This window comes from Enhydra lutris, unplaced genomic scaffold (genome assembly GCF_002288905.1).
Source record: "Enhydra lutris kenyoni isolate GAN:26980312 unplaced genomic scaffold, ASM228890v2 scaffoldscaffold8, whole genome shotgun sequence".
Classification (NCBI taxonomy): Eukaryota; Metazoa; Chordata; class Mammalia; order Carnivora; family Mustelidae; genus Enhydra; species Enhydra lutris.
In genome coordinates, this window is record NW_019154092.1 from 39355855 (window position 1) to 39381974 (window position 26120).

General features: G+C 38.5%; 1 protein-coding gene across 3 annotated transcripts in view; it reads left to right on the plus strand.

The window, feature by feature from the left end:
- Nucleotides 1-26120, plus strand: part of LOC111142739 (chromosome unknown C18orf25 homolog) — an 84387-nt gene that overhangs the window by 15493 nt on the left and 42774 nt on the right. For all 3 annotated transcript variants that reach the window (XM_022496033.1, XM_022496031.1, XM_022496032.1), the window contains exon 2: nucleotides 21595-22379. In XM_022496033.1, coding sequence (XP_022351741.1) covers nucleotides 21665-22379 — 715 coding nt within the window. In that variant the 5' untranslated portion in view covers nucleotides 21595-21664. The remainder of the gene's footprint in view (nucleotides 1-21594; nucleotides 22380-26120) is intronic.

Below are 26120 nucleotides of genomic sequence, written 5' to 3' on the forward strand. Positions count from 1 at the left end.
CTTCTAATTTTTGGCTGTATATCCTTTAGCACTTTTGACTGAAAATCACGATATTGAAGGCACTTTTTTTCTTGACTTTATTACTATTATCAATAGCAAATATTTATGTCCCCCCTGCCCCCCACACTGGTATAAGAATTATTAGTTTTTCAAAAGATGCCAAGTGATAGAAATTTTTCTCTTAGGCTAAGACAAGAGCAGGTCTGTTTTAAAAACTATAAAATGCAAATTAAATGTTTCTCCATGGTTAATCTAGCATTCAATGGTTTAAGAAATATTTTCTCACACACTAGTGAAATTAATACTCATAGTAACATTTTGCGGGGGGTGCCTGGGTGGCTCAGTCTGTTAAAAGTGTCTGACTCTTGGTTTTGGCTTAGGTCATGATCCTGGGTGGTGAGAATGAGCCCCATGCCTGGCTCTGTGCTCAGCAGGGGGTCTGCTTGAGACTCTCCCTTTCCCACTGAATAAATCTTAAAAAAAAAAAAAAAAGTTCTGAGGTTAGTACTGTAGTGTCATTTTGTAACTGAAAAATAGGCTCAGAGAAGTTACATAACTTGTCCAAAGTCATATATGTGCCAGATAAAAAATAGTCACTTTACTATAAGTCTTGTGGGTTTTGCTCTCCCTTTACTTTATCCTAACATTTTTTGTGGGGAGGAAGCACCAGGTACGGGTTGTATTTAAGTTTTTCAAAATCTGCAAATTTTCTATATAAACCCCTCCCTGTAATCTCGATTTCTCTTAACTCCAAAAGCCCTGTACATTGGCTTAACAAAACTACCACATAATTATGAAAAAATAGGATTGAGGATTATTAATAGCAGATATTTATTGAGCAGCTCCTTATTTTAAGGAATGGTGCTAGGTGGGATATACTGTGCAGTGATGAGTGATAAAGAACTTGGACTCTGGAATTGCTTATGTGAAAATCCTGACTCCAGTATTGACTTTGTGCAAATTCTTTTAACTTTGCCCCTATCTGTAAAATAGGGTGATGGTATTTGCCTTACAGAATTCGCCTTGTTGGGGGTGAGTTATACTTTTAAATGCTTAGCTGATTTTCTGGAGGTTAAAGATTGCTTTGTTTTATTTTTTGTTTTAAAGATTTTTACTTATTTATTTGACAAAGTGAGAGCACAAGCAGGGGGAGCAGCAGAGGGAGAAGGAGAAGCAGGCTCGCTGGTGAGCAGGGAGCCTGATGTGGGACTCCATCCCAGGACCCCAGGATCATGGCTTGAGCCACCCAGGCTACTCTATTTTATTTTACTTTTTAAAAAATACTATTTATTTGCCAGAGAGTAGGAGTGTGTGCATACAAGCAGGGGGAGGGGCAGAGAGATAAGCAGACTCCCGGCTGAGTCTGGGGCTTAACCCTAGGCCCCTGAGATCACGACCTGAGCTGGAGCCAGAAGCTTAACCAACTGAGACACTCAGACACCTTACGAGCACTTGATTTTAGTAACGTTATTATTTATATGTATATATACAGATGTAGTATATCCTTGGGCATCAAACAGTTCTATGCAGTCATCCCAAAGGGTGGATTATTTACAGTTATTTTTACTAAAATGAAAAATTAGCACTTTCATTAAAATAAAAGATTAGCACTAAAATACTACTGAAACAACTGCTTGTCTTTCCTACATACATGCTATATATTGAAATAGTGTCTTGAGCAATATGTGTTTATGATGCTTTTGACTTTTTAAAGTATTCTTACATTGTTCCATATATACACACGTTTTGTTTCTCTTAACTTGAAAAATCTGTATTTCCATTCCCTACTCAACTTTTTTTTTTAAAGATTTAAAAAAAAAATTATTCATTAGAGAGAGAGAAACAAGCAAGGGGAGAGGAGGGAGGGGGAGAAGCAGACTCCCCACTGAGCTGGGAGCCCGACACGGGGCTCAGTCCCAGGACCTGGAGATCATGACCTGAGCTGAAGGCAGAGGTTTAACCATCTGAGCCACCCAGGTGCCCCCTCTACTCAACTTTTTAAGTTTTACAGATAAGGAACTGAAGAAATAAGTTAGAGCCTCATGTTAGGTTACACAGTTAGCGGCAGAGCTAAGGTTAGAACCCAGGTTTCTGACTCCTACCTAAATTACTTTTTTCTTTCTCTATTTGTTGCTTTTCTTTTTCATGTTGTTACTTTTATAGAAAGTGAGAGTCAGGTGCAGACAAATAGAGACAATAGTAACTGATTCTCAAAGATTTAAATTTTTCTTTTTTTAAAAAAATATTTAGTTATCAGAGAGAATGAACAAGCAGGGAGAGTGGCAGGAAGAGGGAAAAGCAGGCATGGGGCTTTATCCCAGGACCCTGGGATCATGACCTGAGTCGAAGGCAGACGCTTAATCGACTGAGCCACGAGGTGCCCCCAAGATTTGAATTATCTTTCTGATTCATTGTTTTATTTGGTCTTAGGAATGCCAAGAATACTTTAATGTTATTGGCAGGAAAACCCAACCCCAGTCTCTGCTGAGTTTTAGACCTGAATATTAAATACTTAGTGCTTCTCTAACATTTCTTTGAATGTCTCAAAGGCACTTTAAAATCCCTAAGCCTAAAACCAAACTCTTGATGTCCTTTTCCCCTCCATTCACTACACAAATCCTTTCATGTTCCCTTAGTGATTGGTTCTACTGTCAGACTAGTTGCAGAATCCAGAAACCAAAGCCTTGTCCTCGACGCCTTTCTCACTCTACATATATACTCTGTAACCTCCTATCCATCCACATCTCTCTGTTGCCAGTACCATCAGTCTAGAGCTACTGTAATTTTTTGCCTTGCTTTAGAATTGTTCTGTTGACATTTATTTGTCTTCTTTTCCATCCCGTCTCTGCTGTGCTGCCAGAGTGCTCTTTTTGAAGTACAAACCCACTTAAATCTATGTCTCCTTCCCCTCTTTAAAACAATGGGTTCCTATTTACTTTTCAGGGAAGCCTTCCTATATCTTTTAGGCTATGTTACATTTCTCTTCCTTTTCTCTCTTTGTGGTGCCAATATATCTTCTCTCTGTAATACTTACCACGGTAGTAAATTTTGTATTTGTTTGTGTGATTATTCAATCATGTGATTATTCAGTTGTCTTCCCTTTTTTTTTTTTAAAGATTTTATTTATTTATTTGAGAGAGAGAATGAGAGAACATGAGAGGGGAGAGGTCAGAGGGAGAAGCAGACTCCCCGCTGAGCAGGGAGCCCGATATGGGCCTTGATCCCGGGACTCCAGGATCATGACCTGAGCCCAAGGCAGGTTGCTCAACCAACTGAGCCACCCAGGCGCCCACAGTTGTCTCTTCTTTAGACTGCAAGTACTGTTAGGAAGGTACTGTTTATTTCTTAGTGCCTGGCACAGTAGCTGACGCTGGGTACTCAGTAAATATGTGCTGAATGCATGAATTCTGCATACATGAATGAATGGAGAAGTGACGTGTTAGCTCTGTGAGGGGTTTGAAGTGAAGAGGAAGAAGAGAATAGAACGGCTAAAAAAATACAGTTTCTTGAAATTTGACTTTGTGGTTTTTACATATTAGGTACTTTGAATGTGTAACTCATTTCATCTTACTAGGGACTGAAGTTTTACAAACAAGGTAAGTAGGCTTAGAGAACATGAATAATTTGTCAGTGGACACCTAGCACTTCAAATTCCCTTTCTTTTCTAGTGTCAGGACTGATGTTTTTATGAACTTTTGTTTTCTTGTTTGAAATGTGTTAGGTCACCATATCTTATTGCTACCACTGTCTAGTGTTAGTGCTACTACATTTTTGTATGAGTGCTGAGAGTAACATTGATGAAAAGAGACTGAGAGCAGTTTTGGTTATGCAGGATTATTGTCTTTGCTAAAGTAGACCCCTCATCTTAATCTAATCAGTTCCAAGTTACCTCTTGTGAAACTTTGAAATCCCATCGTGGGGTTTTTTTTTGTTTTGTTTTGTTTTGTTTTTTTAAAAGATTTTATTTATTTGACAGACAGAAATCACAAGTAGGCAGAGAGAAGGGGAAGCAGGCTCCCCGCTGAGCAGAGAGCCCGATGCGGGGCTCCATCCCAGAACCCTGGGATCATGACCTGAGCCGAAGGCAAAGGCTTTAACCCACTGAGCACCCAGGCGCCCCTCATCGTGGGTTTTGAGTCCAGTGCCTCTGACCTTTCTTGTTGCTTTTGATTTTTCTTATGTCTCTTTTGTTACAGAGTTTTAAGATTCTATAGTAGCCCTTTTAACTCTTGCTTTTGTTTATTAAAATCATTCTTACCTTTCCAAGTGCAGTTAAATTAACCCCTTCGTGGATACTTTTTCTAGTTCTGAGCTTGTGAAGGTCTGGAGTTCCTTGTACTTCTTTTGTAGTACTTAGCTAATTTTGCCCTACTTGAATGGACTCACTCAGTTCATTTGTGCGAACTTCTTACTGTCTTTATCTGCTCTGAAACAAATATTAGATTTTCAACCTACAAATTTGTATTTGATCACACCTCAGTGTGAGTACTGGGATTTATTCATGTTTTTGTAATCCCAAACCTAGCATGTTACTTGACATAATAGGCATTTGATACATATTAGTTGAATTAAATATCTTCTGTCCTAGTTTTTCTTTTAAAAGTAGTTTTAGTATTATGAAGAATTTGACCAGAGGTATAATAAGATCAGATTTAAAATTTTTTTAAGAACAGATTTTACTTTTTTTTTGATATATATATATATATATATATTTTAAAGATTTTATTTACTTATTTGACAGAGATCGCAAGTAGGCAGAGAGGCAGGCAGAGGGAGAGGGAGAAGCAGGCTCCCCGCTGAGCGGAGAGCCTGATGCGGGGCTCAATCCCAGGACCCTGGGATCATGACCAGAGCCGAAGGCAGAGGCTTTAACCCACTGAGCCACCCAGGCGCCCCAGATTTTAATTTTTTGATGATTTATTTATTTGAGAGAGGACATGCTGGGGGGTGGGGGGGAGGGGAGGATTGAGGGAGAGGGAGAGAATTTGAAGCAGATGCCCTGCTGTGCTTGGAGCCCCACACAGGGCTCTATCTCACAACCCTGAGATCATGACCTGAACTGAAACCAGGAGTCAGATGCTTAACCAACTATGCCCCCCAGGTACCCCAGTTTTTAATTTTTAAACAAAAACAATTCTGACTGTACTTGTAATCAGGAGTGGGTGTGGGAAAACCACTATGATTATTATAATAGATCAGGCAGTGGGTCACGATAGCTTCAACGAGGCAGTAGAGATGTGAAAATGTTTGTGAAGATTGTATTGGATGGCTAAGTTGATAGGACTTGGTGATGGAATGAGATTTGGGGGTATGTTTTTGGGTTTGGTAATGAGACAGAGTTAATTGTACATTAGTTGCTTGCTAAAGGAGAGGCAAGTTTGGATATATTTTTCAACATTAAATTTGCAGTATCTTTGAGATTATTTTATTTTTTAAAAGATTTTATTTATTTATTTGACAGAGAGAAAGAGACATCGAGAGGGGAGATCAGGCAGGGGGGAGTGGGAGTGGGGAGAAGCAGGCTTCCTGCAGAGCAGCGACCCCATTGCAGGGCTTGATCTCAGGACACTGGGATCATGACCTAAGCTGAAGGCAGATGCTTAACAACTGAGCCACCCAGGTGCCTCTCTTTGAGATAATTTAAATTGAATGTCAAGGATGCAGTTAGTCATCAGGATTTGGGGTCTTTGGAAAAACCCTGCAGGCTAAAGGTGAGAATTTGGGAGTTAAGGGTGTGGATGATACCACCTAGAAGTGCAATAAGAGAAGGGCCTAAGATTGGGCCATGAAGAACTAAATTTGGACCTTCTGGGTTGTTGAACACTAGGAAGTTGGGGAAAGTGGTATGCCTGGGGAGGGTATGGAAGTTCTACATACTTTCCCTCTGTGTCTCTTCATCTGGTTGTTGATTCATATCCTTTAAAAACTGGAAAATGTCTGTTAGTCCATCAAGATGACCTGGTGGAAACACCTCAGACAGGGATTATTAAAGCAGCAACTTTGGACATGACATACTCAGGGCCCCTTCCAATAGATAATCCGTTGTTGAAGTTGAAGAACATTGCTCTGACACCTCACATTGGAAGTGTGCCTCATCAAGCCAGATGACAGATGATGGAATATTTGGTTGAACGCATCCTGGCTTCTCTCCATGGCCTTCCCATTTCTAATGAAGTGGTACTTAAATGATCTTACGTGGGCTGAGAATTCAGTGGGATGAAACATGGCAGATTAAATGGGGACAAAAATTCTTTAAAAACATAACTAAATTTAGAGAGATGAGAATAAGTCAATAAAGGATATATAAGTTGGTTGAGTTGGAGAGGAAGAAGGAAAAACCAGAGTAGTGTGATGGATAGAAGTCCATGGAAAGGGATTTTCAAGGAGGGAGTGGTTAACAGTGTCAGATACTGCTGAGAGGTAAGGAATGAAGACTAAAAATGTCTCCTGGATTAAAAAAAAAAAAGATTTAATTAATTAATTATATATATTTTTACATTTTTAAAAATTTTTTATTTTACTTTTATTTATGTATTTTTACGGATTTTATTTATTTATTTGACAGAGAGGCAGCAAGAAAGGGAACACAACCAAGGGGGAGTGGGAGAGGGAGAATCAGGCTTCCTGCTGAGCAGGGAGCCCCAATGCAGGGCTCAATTCTGGGACTGTGGGATCATGACCTGAGCCGAAGGTAGATGCTTAAAGACTGAACCACCCAGGTGCCCCAAAATGTCTCCTGGATTTAGTGACTTGAAATAAAGGTAGTTTTAGCAAGCTTTAAGTGGAATGATGGGAACAGAGATTAGATTACATTGGCTTAAACAGTAGAAGGTAAGGAATTAGAGACGCTGGTAGATCTTAAAGTTTGATAGCTGATGTGAAAGAATAAGAAAGACGTGTGCTTTTTGGAGTGCTTGGGTGGCTCAGTAAGTTAAGCATCCCTCTCTTGGTTTTGGCTCAGGTCATGATCTCATGGTTGTGAGATTGAGCCTTACATTGGGCTCCATGCTCAGTGAGGTGTCTACTTTAGGTTCTCTCTCTCTGTGCCTCACCATGCTCATTCTCTCTTTCAAAAATAAATAAAATCTTTAAAAAGAGAAGTTTTGTGTTTTTTTTTTAAAAGAGGTTCTCAACTAGGTTTTTTGTTTTTTTGTTTTTTTGTTTTTTTAAATACAGAGAGAGAGATCACAAGTAGGCAGAGAGGCAGGCAGAGAGAGAGGGAGAAGCAGGTTCCCTGCTGAGCAGAGAGCCCGATGCGGGGCTTGATCCCAGGACCCTGAGACCACGACCTGAGCCGAAGGCAGAGGCTCAACCCACTGAGCCACCCAGGCACCCCTGTTTTTGTTTTTTTTAAAGGTGAGACTTGGACATACGTTTTAAACTTCTTGTTTTGTTTTTTTTTCTTTTTTTTTACATTTTATTTGTTTATTTGACAGAGAGAGAGAGAGAGAGAGAGAGATTATAATCAGACAGAGAGGCAGGCAGAGAGAGAGGGAAAAGGAGGCTCCCTGCTGAGCAGAGAGCCCAATGCAGGGCTCGTTCCCAGGACCCCGAGATCACGAAATGAGCTGAAAGCAAAGGCTTAACGCACTGAGCCACACAGGCACCCCTCAAACTTTTTGTTTTCTTGGCAGTGTCTTTGCAGAGCAGAAATTTTTAATTATAATAAAGTCTTTTTTATGGGTTGTGTTTTTGGTATTATGTTTAACAATTCATTGCCCAACCTAAGTTCACCTTAATTTTCTCCAGGTTCCCACTATAAGTTTTTTAGTTTTGCATTTTACGTTTATGTCTCTCATCCATTTTGAGTTAATTTTTGTGAAAGGTGTAAGGTCTGTGTCTAGACAGTTGTTTTCCCTGAGAATGCCCAGTTGTTCCATTTGTTTAATAGACTTTATCCACTGAATTGTTTTTCTTGTTCTTTTGTCAGTGGTCAGTTAAATGTGTTTGCATGCATCTACATCTGGGCTCACTATATTCTGTTCCATTGATCTCTGTTACCCATTCTTTGGCTAATATTACACTGTCTTGATTACTTTAGCTTTTATAGTAAGTCTTGAAGTTGGGTAATGTCAGTCCTTCAATCTTTAGTATTGTGTTGACTATTCTGGATCTTCTGCCTTTCCATATAAACTTTAGGATCTATGTGTCAGTATAAGGTAGCTTGGGGTTTTGATTGGGAATACACTGAATCATTGGATCAGGTTGGGAAAAATTGACGTCTCAACAATAATGAGTCTTCCAATCCATGAATATAGACTATTTCCCCATTTGTTTATAACATCTTGAAGGTTAAGAATAGACAACGTTGATCTGTGGTGATAAAGTTTGAGAAATGGTTACTCTTGGGAGAGGGCAGGTAATGACTAGAGATGGCATGGGAGAGGTTTCTGGGATTTGGAAAATGTTCTGTATCTGTGTGGTTGTTACATGGGTATGTTCATTTTGTAAAAATAATGAACGATATGTGTACCTCTCTTTGGTAATATTTTCAATATTTCTTTAAAACAACAACAACAACAACAACAACAACAACAGAATCTATTTTGATTAAAGAGCAGAAAACATGGGGCACCTGAGTGGCTCAGTGGGTTAAGCCTCTGCCTTTGGCTCAAGTCATGATCCCAGGGTCCTGGGATAGAGCCCTGCATTGGGCTCTCTGCTCAGTAGGGAACCTGCTTCCCCCTCTCTCTCTGCCTGCCTCTCTGCCTACTTATGATCTCTGTCAAATAAATAAAATCTTCAAAAGAAAAAATTAAAAAGCAGAAAACTTGTATCCAAATTTGTGTTTTAGTGGCCTCTGATACCTACGTAGTATCTTTGAAATTTTGTGGGTATAGATTTTTTTGGGGAGGGAAGTAGGTAAGGAATTTAAGTATTGAGGATAAGAGCAAACTCACATTAAAGGTTTTAATGTTGCTTGTAGTTGTTTTTATATTAGGTAGTTTTTGGTCACAGATACAGGCAGAATTTTTTTTTTTAAAGTATCAATTTTAGACAAAATGAAAAACCAAGGTAGACTAAATCTTGAGAAAAAAACTATGTTATAAATTCTGTTTGAAACAGTGTTCTCCTGGGGTGGTTTGTGTAAGCCCTATCACTTGGTATTTGACACTAGATTAGATAAAACAGTAGAAGGTTTCCTGTTTGGAACAATCCCACTTTATTGCAAGGAAATAGGGTCACTTGTATGGATTTTTTTTTAACTTAAAGTTTTGTGACAGAGGAAATATATCTTCTGCTTTAGTGGTCGGAAGCCTTGTTATTTTGTTAAAACACTGGCCCTCTTTAAAGCTGCTTTTTTGTCTAAATAGAAAGCCATATTTAGTGCATTGTTTTGTATAAGAGCAATGTTGGAATTCATGAATAACTGTACATGTGGAGAAGCAGTGTAAGTTAATGGGTTCATATAGATTGTTTGAAGCATTAGCTGCTTATATTTCTTATACATCTAGGGTGGTGATACGAACTAAACAGATGTAGGAGTGCTATTAATTAGAACGCCCCATTTTACATGACTGTAGAGCAAGATCTTTCCTAGAAGCAGTTTCACTTAATGGGCTGTGCTTGTGTCAACTTGTGGTTTCAACGGAACAGTGCCTGTAGCAACAGTAAACTTGTAACAGTAAATGACTTGAGTTTGCATTTGTCACATTAGGAAGGACAATACAGTTTCAGTTTATTCATTCATTTTGTGTCATTATAATGGTGTTTAAAGCATGCTTAGTTGCTCATTAGGAGTAAAATTGAACAGTATAAAATAAGGCAAACCTTTCTTATGTTGAGTGCTTAATGATTTTATATACAGTGCTATGTCAAAACTCTCAGTAGGGTTTCCTATAGTGGTTGGCCTTAGATAAGACCCCATCATTCAGGGCACTTGGGTGGCTCAGTGGATTAAACCTCTTCTTCCAGCTCAGGTCATGATCTTGGGGTCCTGGGATTGAGCCCCGCATCGGGCTCTCTGCTCAGCAGGGAGCTTGCTTACCCCCTCTCTCTCTGCCTGCCTCTCTGCCTACTTGTGATCTCTCTCTCCCTGTCAAATAAATAAATAAAATCTTTAAAAAAAAGAAAAAAGGACCCCATCAATCATGGTCCATTCTCACAATTCTAAGTTCATAAGAAGTTGTTAATCATCTAAGAATATGTTGTGAGAAGGAAGACTTTCTTCTGTGTGTTTATTGATACTTTCATTTTTTTTCCTCCAAGGATAATTGTTTTACCTATTAGTTTATACACTAAAGCAACAGATACACATTTATTCATTTATTTATTATTATTATTTTTTTAAAGATTTTATTTATTTATTTGACACAGAGAAAGATCACAGAATCCTGGGATCATGACCTGAGCGGAAGGCAGACAGTGACTGAGCCACCCAGGCGCCCCTGTTATTTTATTTTTTATAATGTCTCATTTGTTGTTGTACCTCTGTACCTTCTTTAACGTCTTTTTTGCAGGGGTTAGTTTTTTAACTGTATTTTTCTATTTTTTTTTTAATTGTTGCTCTAGGGATTATACCTATATCTTCATTTATCACAATCTTCAAATTAATGTTTACTTAATTCCAGTAAAATATAGAAACATTGCACCAGTAGGGAAGAGCTCCATCTCCTCTCTCCTTTTTTTTTTTTTTTTAAAGATTTTTGTTTATTTATTTGACAGAGATCACAAGTAGGCAAAGAGGCAGGCAAAGAGAGAGCGCGCGCGAGAGAGAGAGGAGGAAGCAGGCTCCCCGCTGAGCAGAGAGCCCGATGTGGGGCTCGATCCTAGGACTCTGGGATCATGACCCGAGCCAAAGGCAGAGGCTTTAGCCCACTGAGCCACCCAGGCGCCCCACTCCTCTCTCCTTTTTAAAGTATTACTTTTACATATATGACATCTGTGTGTATTATAAATCTCACATTACAGTGTTATAATTACTGCTTTTTACAGCCACTTATTTTTTAAAAGAAGGTGAGAGAAGAAATAAGAATCATTTATAGGATCTTCTATGTTAACATACATATTTACCACTTTTTGTCTGCATTTCATTTTGTGGATTTGAGTCACAGATTCTTTCAGCCTAAGAATTTCCTTTATTATTTCTTTTAAAGCAGGTCTGCTACCAATGAAATTTCTTAGTCTGCTTATCTAGGAATTCTTTTCCTTTATATTTTCTTTATTTTTAGTATTTTTATTTTATTTTACTTTATTTTAATATGTCATATTATATTATATTATATTATATTATATTATATTATATTATTTTTTACAATCCCTCCACCCAGTGTTGGGCTCGGACCCATGACCCTGAGATCAAGAGGCACATGGTCTTCCCATTGAGCCAGCCAGGCACCCCCCAGTAAAAAAAAAAAAGTAATATCTGTGCCCAACATGGGGCTCAAACTTGCCACCTCAAGGTCAAGAGTCACATGCTCTTCTGACTAAGCCAATAAGGTTCCCCTTTTGTTTTTGTTTTGAAAGAATATTTTTGTTGGATATAGAATTCTTATTTTTTCCCCTCAGTACTTTGAATGTCATTCTCCCTTTGGGTCTCTAGTGTTTCAAAATGAGAAATCAACTGCTAATCTAATGTGGTTTTCTTGTATATGATGAATTTTCTTTTACTGCTTTCAGGATTTTTCTAATTGTCTTTCACTTGTTTGACTATGATGTATCTATGTGGCTTTTATTGAGGTCTCGTTTGAGATTTGTTGAACTTCTTGGATATGTGTGGATTGATGTTTTTCATCAGTTTAGAGGATGTTTGGGGCCATTATTTTTTCAAGTATTTGTTCTACCTCATTTTTTTCTAGGATTCATATTATATACATGTTGGTATTCTTGATAATTGTCCCTCGTGTGTCAGAGGCCCTATTCATGTTTCTTTAATCTTTTTCTCTCTATCCTTCAGATTGCACAGTTTTTGTTGACTTATTTTGTTCGCTGATTTCTTTATTTGCCATCTTGAATCTGTTGAGCCATTTTTGTGAAATTTCTTTTCAATTTTTATACTTTCTAACTGCAGAATGTCCGTTTGTTCCTCTGTTAAGAATTTGTTTCCTTATTGAGATTCTCTTCTTGTTGATTCATTTTATCATACTTTAATTTTTAAAATGTATTTGCCTTTAGTATTTGGAACATATTTAAAATAGCTCCTTTGGGACGCCTGGGTGGCTCGGTGGGTTAAGTCTCTGCCTTCAGCTCAGGTCATGATCTCAGGGTCCTGGGAACAAGCCCCATATTTGGCTCTTTGCTCAGCAGGGAGCCTCCTTCTCCCTCTGCCCCTCCCTCTGCCAGTGCTCGCGCATGCACGCCCTCTCTCTCTCTCTTTCTCTCTGACAAATAAATAAATAAATAAAATATTAAAAAAATAGCTCTTTTGATGTCTTTGTGAAGTCCATCATCTGAGGACATTGTTTTTCTAGTGACTGCTTTTTATCTCCTGTGTATGAGTCACGTTTCCTATTTCTTCAAAGGTCTCTTAATTTTTTATTGAAAACTGGACACTTTAGATAATATATTGCAGCAGCTTTAGATTCTCATTGTTTTTCCCTTTGAAAGGGTTGCTGTGTTTTTTGTGATCTGTATTTGTCAAATAAATAATAAAATCTTTAAAAAATAAAGATTTTGTTTATTTATTTGATAGATAGAGATCATAAATAGGCAGAGAGGCAAGTAGAGAGAGAAGGGGAAGCAGGCTCCCTGCCAAGCAGAGAACCTGATGTGGGGCTCAATCCCAGCACCCTGAGATCATGACCTGAGCCGAAGGCAGAGGCTTTAACCCACTGAACCACCCAGGTGCCCCCATTCCTGAGCTTTTTAAAGTAGTTTTAAAACACAACTGAGTATCCATATATATTATGTCATTTCATATTGTGTTGATTTGAACTTTATATACACTGAATGACACAGGGTTTTTTGTTTTTTGTTTTTGCAATTTGCTTTTTTTGTTTTGTTTTTACTTACCATTGTTTTTATTGTTTTATCCATGTTGATGTAGTTGTCTTTTGTGTCCACTGCTGTATGCTTCTTTATTGTAGCAGTGTACCACAACTTGTTTTTCCATTCCACTGTTTGTCAGTAGATGTTCTGTTTTTGTTTTGTCTATCACAGAAACAGTGCTGCTATGACACATGGTTTCTCTAGACAGTGTTTTTCAAGCTTTTAGGTCACCACCTATTGGGTTGTGAAATCAATTGACTGAGTCATGACTAACACTAAAATTTTTTAAATATATAGATGAAAAAATATCTGAGTGCTTTACATAAGTTTTTGTCTCACAAATGTAACCACAGGAAGCTCCAAACTCTTAAGTCACCCCTTATTTCTTGCATTTCAGAAAGCACTGCACATTCCCTGTTGTTTGCCCTCCCCTCCTTCTCCACCTCTTTTCTACTTTGGTTCATCATCAGCAAAATCACCAATATTCTTAACTTCATCTCTGAACTTCTCCTTTACCTTCTTGCACTAGTAACACTGTGGCTTTCCACTGAGGGTACAGCTTCATCTTGAAAGGGGTACCTTTGCTTTTTTTTTTCTCCTGCAGTTCTTACCAGCTCTGCCTGGATTTCCTTGTTCCTCACTGCCACTTTGCAGGTAATTTTCCTCTTCATTAATCCCCATATTGCTGTCCTCTTTTGACCACTGACAGTGGTGATTTTTGTTCCTTGCTTAGTGTGATTTTGTCCATTATTACTTTTGTCTTAATTCTTCCTGATTTTAGTATATACAGATGATCCTTCTGACAGTGCCCACTCAGTTCTGTGAACTCTCTCATAATGATTTTGTACTCTACCTCAGCCAGGTATTTCCACAGTCCTACTCTAACCAATGCTTCTCAAACTATTTGTTGTGATGAACTAGTATGTATATGTGCGTGTGTGTGTGTGTGTGTGTGTGTGTGTGTGTGTATGTATACATACATACACACACACACACACACACACACGCACGTATATATATTTTTAAAGATCTTATTTATTTGAGAGGGAGAGAACTTGTGTGTGCACGTGAGCCAGGGAGTGGGGGATGTGATGGGGAAGGGAGAGAGGGAGGAGCAGACTCTCCCCTGAGCAGGGATCCTGGCATGGGGCTCGATCCCAGGAACCTGAGATCATGACCTGAGCCAAAGGCAGGCACTTAACCTATTGAGACACACAGGTGCCCCAAGACCAGTATATTTTTACTTCCAATCCATCACTGGTGGATTTTTTGGGTAAAATACAATTAATAAGGTGCCTGGGTGGCTCAGTGGGTTAAGTATCTGCCTTTGGCTCAGGCCATGATACCGGGGTCCTGGGATCGAGCCTCCTTCTCCCTTTGTCTTTCATCAATAAATAAAATCTTTTAAAAAAAATACAGTAAATTACTAGGAAATTGAAATGCTGTTTGGTTGTCATGACAATATCAAATTGCTGTAAGTCTCTAGTCAGTTTTCTTAATTTCTGTACTTCTCTCACTGCAGACAGTCCTTTAAGAACACCACTTTGAGCGGCACTATTTTAGATCTCATCAGTTACCAATAAATGCAACCCTTCTGTAATCTGTTTCATTCACAGTACTCCTGGACTACCACCTTCTTTACGCAGTTCACTATAGTACCTTGACTCCACTGGGATGTTCATTCCATTGGATGTTTTCACTGCCCTCTCCTTTCTGACTGTGATCATTACAGTCATTTCCTTGTATACACTCTTTCTTGCACTGATCTACTTGCTTGGTAAAACTAGAATTCTGGTTAAACCAACTTCTTCCTCCTCTGTGCTTGGACTTACACAGCTGAATTTCAGAGGAGAAAAACATACCTGTGTGTGCCAGTCTCACTTGAAGTTCATGCTACAACCCTTAAAGTGGGCCCTTAATACTGTCTGAAAATAATATACTGTACTACTCTAGTGTCTTCACTTTCATAATAGTTTTTCACACCTTGTTTTCTGATCAGCTCACCACCACCTCATTCATCCTCACTCCTAATGATGACCTTGCTTTCCACTTCCTTGAAAAATTTGTAGTAAGAGGGAACTTCCATATATTCCCATTATGTTTATCATTCATTGGGCCTGAAAATTAGGATGACACTTTTTGTCTTGACAAATTCTGTCCTAAGGTCTGTTTTGCCTGTTAATCATAGAGATAAATAGATTGGGGGATTATGTGATTTTTTTCATTTATACAATTTCTTATTTCTCTAAACCTTTATAAGTCCCTGTGTATGGTAGATGGACAGTAAACAGTAACACAGTTAACTGTAATTATGCAAAGTGCTATGGAAGAAAATTGGTGTGTAATCTGTATATAACAGGGAACCTATTAGTAAGGTACCAAAGGCTACCCCAAGGAAATGATACGTATTCTGGTACCTGTGAAGAATAGCCAGCAAGGGGGAAGGCTCAAAATGAGTGTGAAAGCCAGAGATCTGGAAAAGCTGTTTATTCTTTGTATCCGGAAGGAGTTAGGGTGTGAGTGGCCTAAGATGAAACTGGGGATGTGGGCAGAGGTTTTGAGCAGGGAAGAGCAATCGCACACTACCTTCTCCCCTAAGTTTGTGTTAATGATCCCTACCTAGCGTGGAAATTTAGTATTGCAAATTATTTTTTTTGACGCTGTATAAATTATTGTGCTTAGCAGTTTTATTCTCCTCACATTATCTGTAGCGAGTGTTAGAATCCTTTTCCATTTTCACAAACATCCAAACTTGCTCTTTTCACCTTGTATTAAGTTTTGCTGACCAAGAATGAGGTCTGATATGAGAGAAACTCCCTCCAGATTTTCACATTTAGCCTTATACTTTGTACTTTCCACTTCGTTTCCCTTAATACTTTCCACTTCTCTGTCTCAGAAGGGCTGTGTATTGCTTTGTTTCCATGGTTTGGCTCTCCTACCTGTCCTCATCTTTTGTTATCTTAGTTTCTTAGTGAATACAGGACTAATAAATGCTGCATTTTGACTGTCCAGAACTGACAGCCTGTTTTCAATTTATTTATTTTCTTAAAGACTTCATTTATGTGAGAGAGTGTGTGTGTGTACACAAGTGGGGAGGTAGAGGGGTGGGGAGAGAGAGGGAGAAGTAAACTCCCCACTGAGCAGGGAGCCTGGTGCGGGCTCAATGCCAGGACACTGGGATCATGACCTGAGGTGAAGGCAGACGCTTTACTGATTGAGCCACTCGGGCACCCCTTTATTTTTATTTTTTATAAAAGATTTATTTATTTATTTTGGAGAAAGCAAAAGAGCGCAAGCCCTTGGGAGAGTGAGTAGGGGGAAGGACAGAGGGAAAGACCCTTCAAGCAGACTCCCATTTGGGCTCAGGGCTCAGTCTTACAACCTATGAGATCATGACCTGAGCCCAAACCAAAACAACGATGCTTAACTGACTGTGCCACCCAGGCACCACTGACAGCCTAATTTTTAAAATTACTGCATATAATCCTTTTTAAAGGGAAGAAGGAAACTCCTCAGAACTCAGGTTGCCTTGAACTACTCTCCTCTTGGTTATTCCCTTGCTCTTGTAAGACATTTATAAAATACTTTATGTGGAATCTACAAAAAACTCTTCTTATATACACGTTATATTTGCCTTGTGAAAATGTTGTTCTGTTCTTTATAGAGCAGGTTGGTGGGCAGGAGTAACACTGAACATAGAGAGGAGATGATGATTATTGATTGTTCCATTGACAAATAAATTATGGAGATTGTGTTTAGAGTGGTTGACAGTGGAGATGGAGAATACTAGGCTGGAAATATGAGGTAGGACTGATAGGAATTAGTGAATGATGGGATGTAATGAATAAAGGAGAAGGCATTGTCAAGGGTAACCCTCAGGTTTATGACATGAGCAACTGAAGTAATAGTGGTGTTATTTTTTTAAAAGATTTATTTGTTTATTTTATAGATAGGGAGAAAGCATATGTGCAAGCATGGACGCAGGGCGGAGGAGGCAGAGGGAAGAGACTCTTCAGCAGATCTTGCGCTCAGCAGGGAGCCTGATGTGGGGCTCAACCTCATAATCCTGAGTAGGACCTGACCTCACCAAGAGTCGGGTGTTCATCTGTGCCACCCCGGTGACCCTAGTGGTGCTGTTTTTATGAGCTAGGGAAAGTTAGAGAACGACCATAGTGGGGTAATTCAGAGATGACTAATTTGGTTTTGGACATGAAGAGGTTGTGATACTTTTGTGAAGTCTAAATGCAGATGTCGGTTGGCTGTTTGGGTAGACTGGATAGAGCTTGGAGAAAAGCTGAGATGGAGAGAATTACTAGTATAGGGATGGTATTGGAAACTGGATGTAGAAGAGGGTTACTTTGATGGGTGTGAAAAGGACCTAGTCCTAGGAGTAACACTGGAGGTTTGGGTAGAGTAAGTTAAGTCTGTTATAAAGTAGGCTGAGAAGGAGCAACCAGAAGAACGGAAACCTTGGAAACCAAAGAAAAACATTAGCTTAAGGAGAAGAGGGGAGTGGTTAAGCATAGAATGCTGCTTAGACGTTAAGATGAGGGCCAAGCTGTTTGTTGGCTTTAGATATACCAGGGTCATTAATGTTCTGCTGTTCTACAGGTTTAATAAAAGCAGATGTCAGATGGGATTGGGTTGGAAGAGTATGAGAGGTAAGGAAATAGAGGCTGGGAATTTAGACAACTCTCTTAATGAGGTGGTGAAAGAAGAGAATGGTTTCTGGAGGAGATGTGAGGTTGAGGTGGTAAGTAGAAGGAGAATTTTTTCAAATGAATAAGTGGATGGATGGATGGTCCATTTGAGTGTGAGAAGTTGATGAATGTATATCCATGTAGAAGGGGACTGCCGTTAGACTGGAGGGAAGAACAGCATGGTGGAAAATGCTGTTCTAAGGAAATAAATGCTGTATTTACTATTTCATTTACTTAAATGCTTATTTACTATTTCATTGTGAATTTACTATTATACCAGGTGGTTGAGAGCCTTTTATCCCAATTATAAGATGCAACTATTATTTGATAGTTTTATCTTTTTCTTTTTTTTCTTTTTTTTTTTTTTTAAAGATTTTATTTATTTATTCTACAGAGATCACAAGTAGGCGGAGAGACAGGCAGAAAGAGAGGGGGTGAGGGAAGCAGGCTCCCCACCGAGCAGAGAGCCCGATGCGGGGCTCGATCCCAGGACCCTGGGATCATGACCTGAGCTGAAGGCAGAGGCTTTAACCCACTGAGCCACCCAGGCGCCCCAGTTTTATCTTTTTCTATTGCCAGCTACTTTTAATTACCTCTACCAAGAATATCCATGTATTTTTCTGGACCAAAAACAATATATGCAGTAAATACTCTGGTTGTTGGGGAAGATTACTTTGTACACATGACATCTTTCCCCACTGTGTTTAGGGCACTTTATTTTTATTCTGCTGCAGAGAGTTTTGTCAGAGCTTGTATTTTCACTTCCTGTGACTTTTTCTTTCCTTTGTGTTTTATGAATTACGACAAAATTCCGCTACAGGGGGGAGACGCTAATAGACTTCACTGACTAAATTTGACCTGAACAGTGGTTGCTGTCATGAGCAGAAAGGAGCAACTCCCCTTTTATTCAGAAGACTTTTCAGTAGACTTTTATGTTTGAGTGGGGTTTTGAATAGGTAATACTTGCATACTTGCACGTGATAGTAGAATCAAGAGGTAAAAACAAAACAAAGGTCTTTTGACTCCTGTTTTCTCGTTTGCTTTCTTTCCTTGCCAAAGTAGCTGCTGTTATCTGTTTTCTTGAGTATCCTCCTAGAGATTCTGTACATATGCTGACAAACTCATAAGTATAATTCTGTTCTTTATTTACACAAATGGTATAATGTACCTTTTTTATTCATTTAACATTATGTATTGAAAATTGCTCCATATTAGTGTATTAAAGAGCCTTTTCATCCTTTATGGCCACATTGTATGGACATGTCACCGTTAGCTAACTGGTGTCCTGTTCATGGTTGATGCTAGTGTTTGTGATTAAAATTGCTTTTTTTAGGCAGCAGAAGTCATAAACTCTTGTCAATGAACTCTTAAATATAAGGATTTTGAAATGAAAGATAATTGAGTTGTCATATTGAAAGACAATGATAATTTGATGTTTTCTTACAAAGAAAAACAGTCTGGATTTATTTGTCCTACCCACACAATTTATTTACTGAACAAACAGGAGTTGTTTTTTTTTTTTTTTTAAGATTTTATTTATGTATTTGACAGAGAGAGAGACGGCAAGAGAGGGAACACAAGCAGGAGGAGTGGGAGAGGGAGAAGCCAGCTTTCTCATGAGCAGCGAGCCCGATGTGGGGCTTGATCCTAGGACCCCGAGATCATGACTTGAGCCAAAGGCAGACACTTAACAACTGAGCCACCCAGGCAATACATAGGAGTTTTATGGTCATATTAACATATTCACTTTTCCACCTGATGTTATATTATGTACTTCAAAAAGGTCCAGGGTCTCCTGCTTTCAAAAATTAATTTGAGACTTTTGATTCTTATGCTTTATTTATGTCTGACATTAATTTCATTTGAGTATATTTCTAAAATATTTCAGTTGTAAAAAATTTTTTTATTCTGGAATATATAACATCATTCTCTACAGAAGAGTCAACTCTCATTTTTATTTAGTTAGAAAATCTTGATCCATTCCTCATATTTGAGGTAGTTCATATCTGAATATTTTATTTCCTGTTTATACTGCCAACATGCTTTAGTTATGACACTGGCAGTTTCCTGGTTTAACTTTCACTCCCTCTGTTGGCTTTCAGAGGTGTTACATTCCTTTTGGAATTGTGTTAGGAATAACATTTATGCTCATTTTCATTTAATTCAAAAATTAGTAATGATGCAAATATGCTTATGAAATAGGCTACATAAGGGATTGTTTTACATTAATGAATGTTTCAGTGGCCGCAGATGTTCTGGTTTTCATGAATGTGTTGAGGAACCTTCATCAGAATGTCTGTTTCATCAGCAGCTGAGAACAAGGCAATGAAAAACAAAAAATAGGAACATAGAATATTCATGTTTATAGTAAGCAAAAAGTAGGCTTGGTATGTTAGATCAAGGAAAAGATATTCTGAGTATCTTCTGGTTGCTGTCTACCGTATATTAAACTGTTAGTAGAGTTGATAGAGCGAAATGAAGATGTCTTACGGCGCCTAATTAGCACACCATCTAGGTCAGTGTTTGTATCTGTCACCATTGGGACATCATAATTGCCTTCTGTAACATTACCTGTACAGAGTGAGATATTTACTTGTTTTGCACATTCTTAGCACCATCCTTTTAAAACCAGACCACCAGTTAATGAAGTTTGCTCTGTATAGGTTACAACTCTTGTGTTTAAAGATTGTGTCCTGTTTCTCCATGATTAAGTAGAGTTGTAGCACACTCAGTATGGGAAGGATGTTAGGTTCTCAAGTTAGCATATAGGGGCATCCAGGTGGCCCAGTCAGTTGAAATCCAACTCTTGGTTTCCACTCAGGTCATGATCTCAGGGTCTTGGGATCCAGCCCTGAGGTCAGGGAGGAGTCTGCTTGAGATTTTTTCCTTTTCCTTCTCCCTCCTCTGCCCCTCTTCCCACTCATGCTTTCTCTCTCAAATAAATAAAATATTACCCAAAAAAAAGTTAGCATATAAGGCGGAGAATGTATGTAGGGTGTTTTAAACTCCTTAAGTCATTCATAGACTAGAGTATACTAGGCTTTCTGGGTTCACAAAGTAGTTGGTCTGTACTTAATGGCTGCTGTTTATGAAACAAAACATGTTGAAACACTAGGCTCACATTCAGCCTGATGAGAGGTATGTGGGAACTAGGAAGGACTGTGAGGAAACAGCGTAGTGAGACCTGGCCTCTTCATACGCGTATAGAGCAGCTTCTTCTGAGAGGAATAGTACAGAGGTTTGATGCATACAGTTACTTTGGGTGCTCATTTGCCAAATGCATGTAATTGAAATTTTTTTTTTTTAAACATGTGTACATTTGATGTTACTCCACTATAACTTCCTCTCTTTGAGGATTTGAGTATAAAAGTAATCATTCTAGCTAACTTTTTCTGAGACTAGTTTTTTTTTTTTTTTAAAGATTTTATTTATTTATTTCACAGAGAGAGATCACAAGTAGGCAGAGAGGCCAGCAGAAAGAGAAGGGGAAGCAGGCTCCCTGCTGAGCAAAGAGCTAGATGCGGGGCTCAATCCCAGGACCCTGAGACCATGACCTGAGCCGAAGGCAGAGGCTTAACCCACTGAGCCACTTAGGCACCCCTGAGACTAGTTTTTTTGAAGCATTCTTTTTCATTGATGTTAAAGTCAGAATATACACATTTAACTGTATCAGAGTTTTGAGGATCCTTTCTTGAATATTTTAAGTAAAGTTTTAAAATGGAAAAGCCTTGTTTGGTTCCTTGCTGGGCTTGCAAGTTCAGTAATTGAGGATTAATATTATGCCATTTTTAGTAGTTGTGTATGCTAGTATTTTGATTGTACTAAGTCCTTCGGATTTGACTGTTAAGCAAATGACAGATTTTAAAGGTTTGGCTAAGGGTAACTTTTGCTACTCATTTAAGTAGGCATGTTGTATAGATAAATAATCTACCATTTCTGTTTATTGATTTTGTGTGTTTTTGTACAGGTTGCTTTCCTGTTGCATCTTTGACCTAGTTTCCTAGACTCTGCTCCATGATTTAACTTGAAAGTCTGAAATGAAGATGGAGGAGGCAGTGGGAAAAGTTGAAGAACTCATTGAGTCTGAAGTCCCGCCAAAAACATCTGAACAAGAGACAACTAAGGAAGAAGATGGATCTGTAGAACTGGAATCTCAAGTTCAGAAAGATGGGGTAGTGGATTCTACCGTTCTGTCTTCAATGCCCTGCTTATTGATGGAACTGAGAAGGGACTCTTCTGAGTCTCAGTTAGCATCCACAGAGAGTGACAAGCCGACCACTGGCCGAGTTTATGAGAGTGACTCCTCTAATCACTGCATGCTTTCTCCTTCCTCTAGTGGTCACCTGGCTGATTCAGACACTTTGTCTTCTGCAGAAGAGAATGAACCCTCTCAGGCAGAAACAGCGGTGGAAGGAGACCCTTCTGGAGTGTCTGGTGCCACAGTTGGGCGCAAGTCTCGGCGTTCCCGATCTGAAAGTGAAACATCTACCATGGCTGCCAAGAAAAACCGGCAATCCAGTGACAAACAGAATGGCCGAGTCGCCAAGGTTAAAGGTCATCGGAGCCAAAAGCACAAGGAGAGAATCAGGCTACTGAGGCAGAAAAGGGAGGCTGCTGCACGGAAGAAGTACAACCTGTTGCAGGACAGTAGTACCAGTGATAGTGACCTGACTTGTGACTCAAGCACGAGCTCATCAGATGATGATGAAGAGGTTTCAGGGAGCAGCAAGACAATCACTGCAGAGATACCAGGTAGAGGATGTTTTTTAAACTGACTGTAGAGCAACCGATGGCATTTCTAAGCTGTCAGGCTCAGTTAGATGAGTGACACTTAAAAAAATCCAGGACCTGCAGCTCTGTGTAAATTTGAAGACTGCAGTGTATTAACAAGACATGGCCAATTCAAAAAACCTGTTCTGAGGTTTCCAGTGCACTTTAGCACGTCAGCAAAAAATACTTAAATGGTTAATGATAGGGACAAGATTATTTTTAAGTAATGGAATTTCTCACAAGTCTCTTTCTCTGTAACACATTACCTGAACTCCCATTATTGCCTTTTTAGCACTGCTTAGATTTAATACTCACTGTTCAGCATTATTACTAAGTAAATTCTCCTCAGGAATAGGCACTTTGCTTTATTATATAGCTACTGTACTTGAGCTTATGGTGTCTGAAATGACATGTTCCATCTTCTGTTAAAGTTTTCTAGTAGCTGTTCCTCCTAAAACAGTAGTTTTATGAGCTTTTCCCCAGGTCAGTGCATGATGAGATATTTATCCTTGTTGCACATTTTTCCATTCTGAGTTGTCACTTGCATTGGAAAGAATGCTTTTTTGCAGTATTTTCTCTTTACTTTAAGAAGTTTGATAGAAATCTCCTTATTCTAGCTCTCACTGGTGTAAGGGTGTGTAATTTATTACATGTTTGACATATCTGCTTTTTCTATATTATCATGACTAGTACTGTGTACTACAGAGGCATTCTTGAGATTTCAGGGTACAAGAATGCTGAGGTCTGAATAGTTCTTAATTGGTGAATTCTCATTATTGAAGAGACTCTTATGATTAGAACATTTTGTAAAGTACATGGCATTTAATAGATAATGACAGCATTGTTTATTGCTACATTAAAGAAGGGGAGGTTTTGTTTTTTAAAATTTTATGGGTGACTGTTCTTTCCTCTTATTTTTCTGAAAAGTTTGTTTCTATACATGAAGACAGCACATTGCTGATATACAAAGAATATTTCAAGAAAAATCATATTGGTTAATTGAGACTATAGCCAACCAAACTTACATAAACTCAGTAACAAGAATGATCCTATAGGTGTTCATCTTACAATAATAAAAGTCTCATCCATATATTGCATTAAATAGGAGTTTTTAACAATAAGAAATGCTTACTGTTTTAGTATCTCTTGAACGCCTTTGGTAGTTCCTTGTGTTAAAATTGCTGGAGAGGGGGTTTATTTGAAGTTCATCAGTTGAATGCATGAGAGAAGCAGACTTTGTGGGGTCATTCTCAGACACATTCTAAGTATGTTTCAGTTTTTCATTTAATATTTTTTAGAAAGCTTGATTAGCACCTGTAAAATTGTTCATGCATTCTTATCCTGTGTTCTGATTTGTTAATCAAGATCATGATGATACAGTGCTTAATTTCACTCACTAAACAGAGTTTTAGGTAACCACTCCAATATTTTGCCTCCTTATGGAAAGGGAAAAGAAGGTGGGTGAACAGAATAGACCCTGTTATAGAGGTGGCATGAGAAATGTGTTCATGGGCACTGTCCTGTTTGGGTTACATAGGTTAGGTGTGCTTTGTTTGTATTATCCAAACTTCCTTGCTATTTGACTACTTTCACCAGTGTTTAAAACTTCTAAAACCCTGGTGGTCTGTTTCTTGTCTGTTCTGAATTGTATACAAACCAAAAGACCAAAGTAAGTTATCTGAGTCTGTGATTTAATTTCTCTTGCTCACAGCATTTAGTAAGGTTGTGGCTTTTGAAAGTTTGTAGGGTTTTCTAAGGTAATCCTGGAGAATCAAACGGTAGGTAAGGTGCTGGGCCACTTTATCTGACCGCCTAGACAGTGCGCACTGCACAGGTTCAGGAGGTGCTCTTCATGTGAGCGGGTATATAAAGCAGCAAAGATGAAGCAGCTGAAGTTTAAGTATTAGGAGGTTCCTTTCAAATGTCCATATTGCTACTCCTAAAAAATTATGACATTGTGCGTTTCTAATGTAATAATTATGTATATATCAGTTTCCTGAGTCACATTAGGAGTTCAGGGAAGGGGAGACACTCAACCTAATAGCAAGGGCAATTGCTGAAAAGTTGTATAAATTGTAAAGGTTGGATAAATTATGAACTGACTTGGATAAATTATGACTGACTTGAACGTAGACATTCAGGTGAACTTAAACTCAATGTGCCTGACAGAATCTCTTGGATGTTGACGTTTGAATCAAGCTGTTTACACAGAATGGATATCAAGAAGAAAAGTTAAAACAGATTCTTGCTATCCTTTTTCATCAAGGTACCACTGATTTAGTAATTCAGAAAATGCTTCATTTATAAACTTTACCAGCGGCATAAATGTTGAAGGAATTAGGCTTAAAGTTCTTTTACACCAAATTTACAATTAATGCATTTTCTTTTTTTTCTTTTTTCATTTTCATTTTTTTAATGCATTTTCTTTTAAAGAGTGAAAATGGTGGAGACTTCTGTATTTTATAGTGCACGATCATGTTTAATTGAGTTTGATATCTGGAAACAAATATTTATGAAGATTGTTTTTTAGTTAACAGTTAACTGACAGGCAGCTTATTATCCATGCTAAATCATTCTCTCCTTGAAGTTTTTGAGGCTGTATTGCAATTTTACGAAAGTGTTCGGAGAGATCATGTCAAGATAATTCTGACAGTTCTTGCACTTGGGGGACTTAGATGTGAGCAAAATAGAGTATTTTGTAGTGAATATTAATGTGAAAATACTTTGTAGTGGTCTTGAGTATTCAAGGTTTTTAATCAAATATCTCATTTATCTTTATAGATGATCTTTTTGTACTTTTAATCACTCTTTGCAGTTTTATAGTTGGATAGTTGGACATCATTTCTCTGTAAAATCACTTTGAGTTGAAACTAGTTCTGTCAAGTCTGCTCTTGCAGGGAATTTTGATTTTAGTGAATATGAATGATGGACATCGGACTTCATTCAGGTAAAGAAATTAGTTTTCCGAAGAGACTTACTTAGGTCCATCAGTGTACATGGGGAGCAGGGAAGAGTTTTTTCCAATAACTCTTTTTTTTTTTTAAGATTTTACTTATTTGAGACAGCGAGCGAGAGAGCAGGAGTGGGGGAGCAAAGGGAGATGCATACTCCCCACTGAGCAGGGAGCTTGACACGGCTTGATCCCGGGACCCCAAGACTCATGACCTGAGCCGAAGGTACATGCTTCACTGAATGAGGCACCCAGGCACCCAGGCACCCATAACTGTTGTTTTTGATAAATATTTAGCTTAGAGTAAACCTGAGGGTAGCTTCATCTTGTCTTGGCTGTGATGACCTGCTTTTGTGTGCTTTAAAAGTCCATCATACAAATGCCTCTTCAGACTGAGGTTCCAAAAATAGTACCCACCTTTGTTAGGTAAGGGTCAGTTTTCTTGGTGGGTTTGCATTTAGAAAATCTAATTTTGCATTTAGAAAATCTCTATTTCGGAGAATGTCAGGGAGGCTGTTGAGGACAGCTGTCCAAGATCATGTAATTCTCAGTCCATGTGGCCAGGTCAGTCCCGCTGAAGCCAGGATCTCGGTATCCTTATTCACCATACACATTTATGCCCTGAAATGCATCTTGATAAGCTATTATCTTAGCTCACAGTGTTTCTGAGGCAGAGACTTACTATGCTTCATCAACTAATTCTTGTTTGAAAATGAAAAAGAATTTTTTTAAGTGGTAAATGCTTTGTAGAAAAAATTTTTTTTAAAGATTTT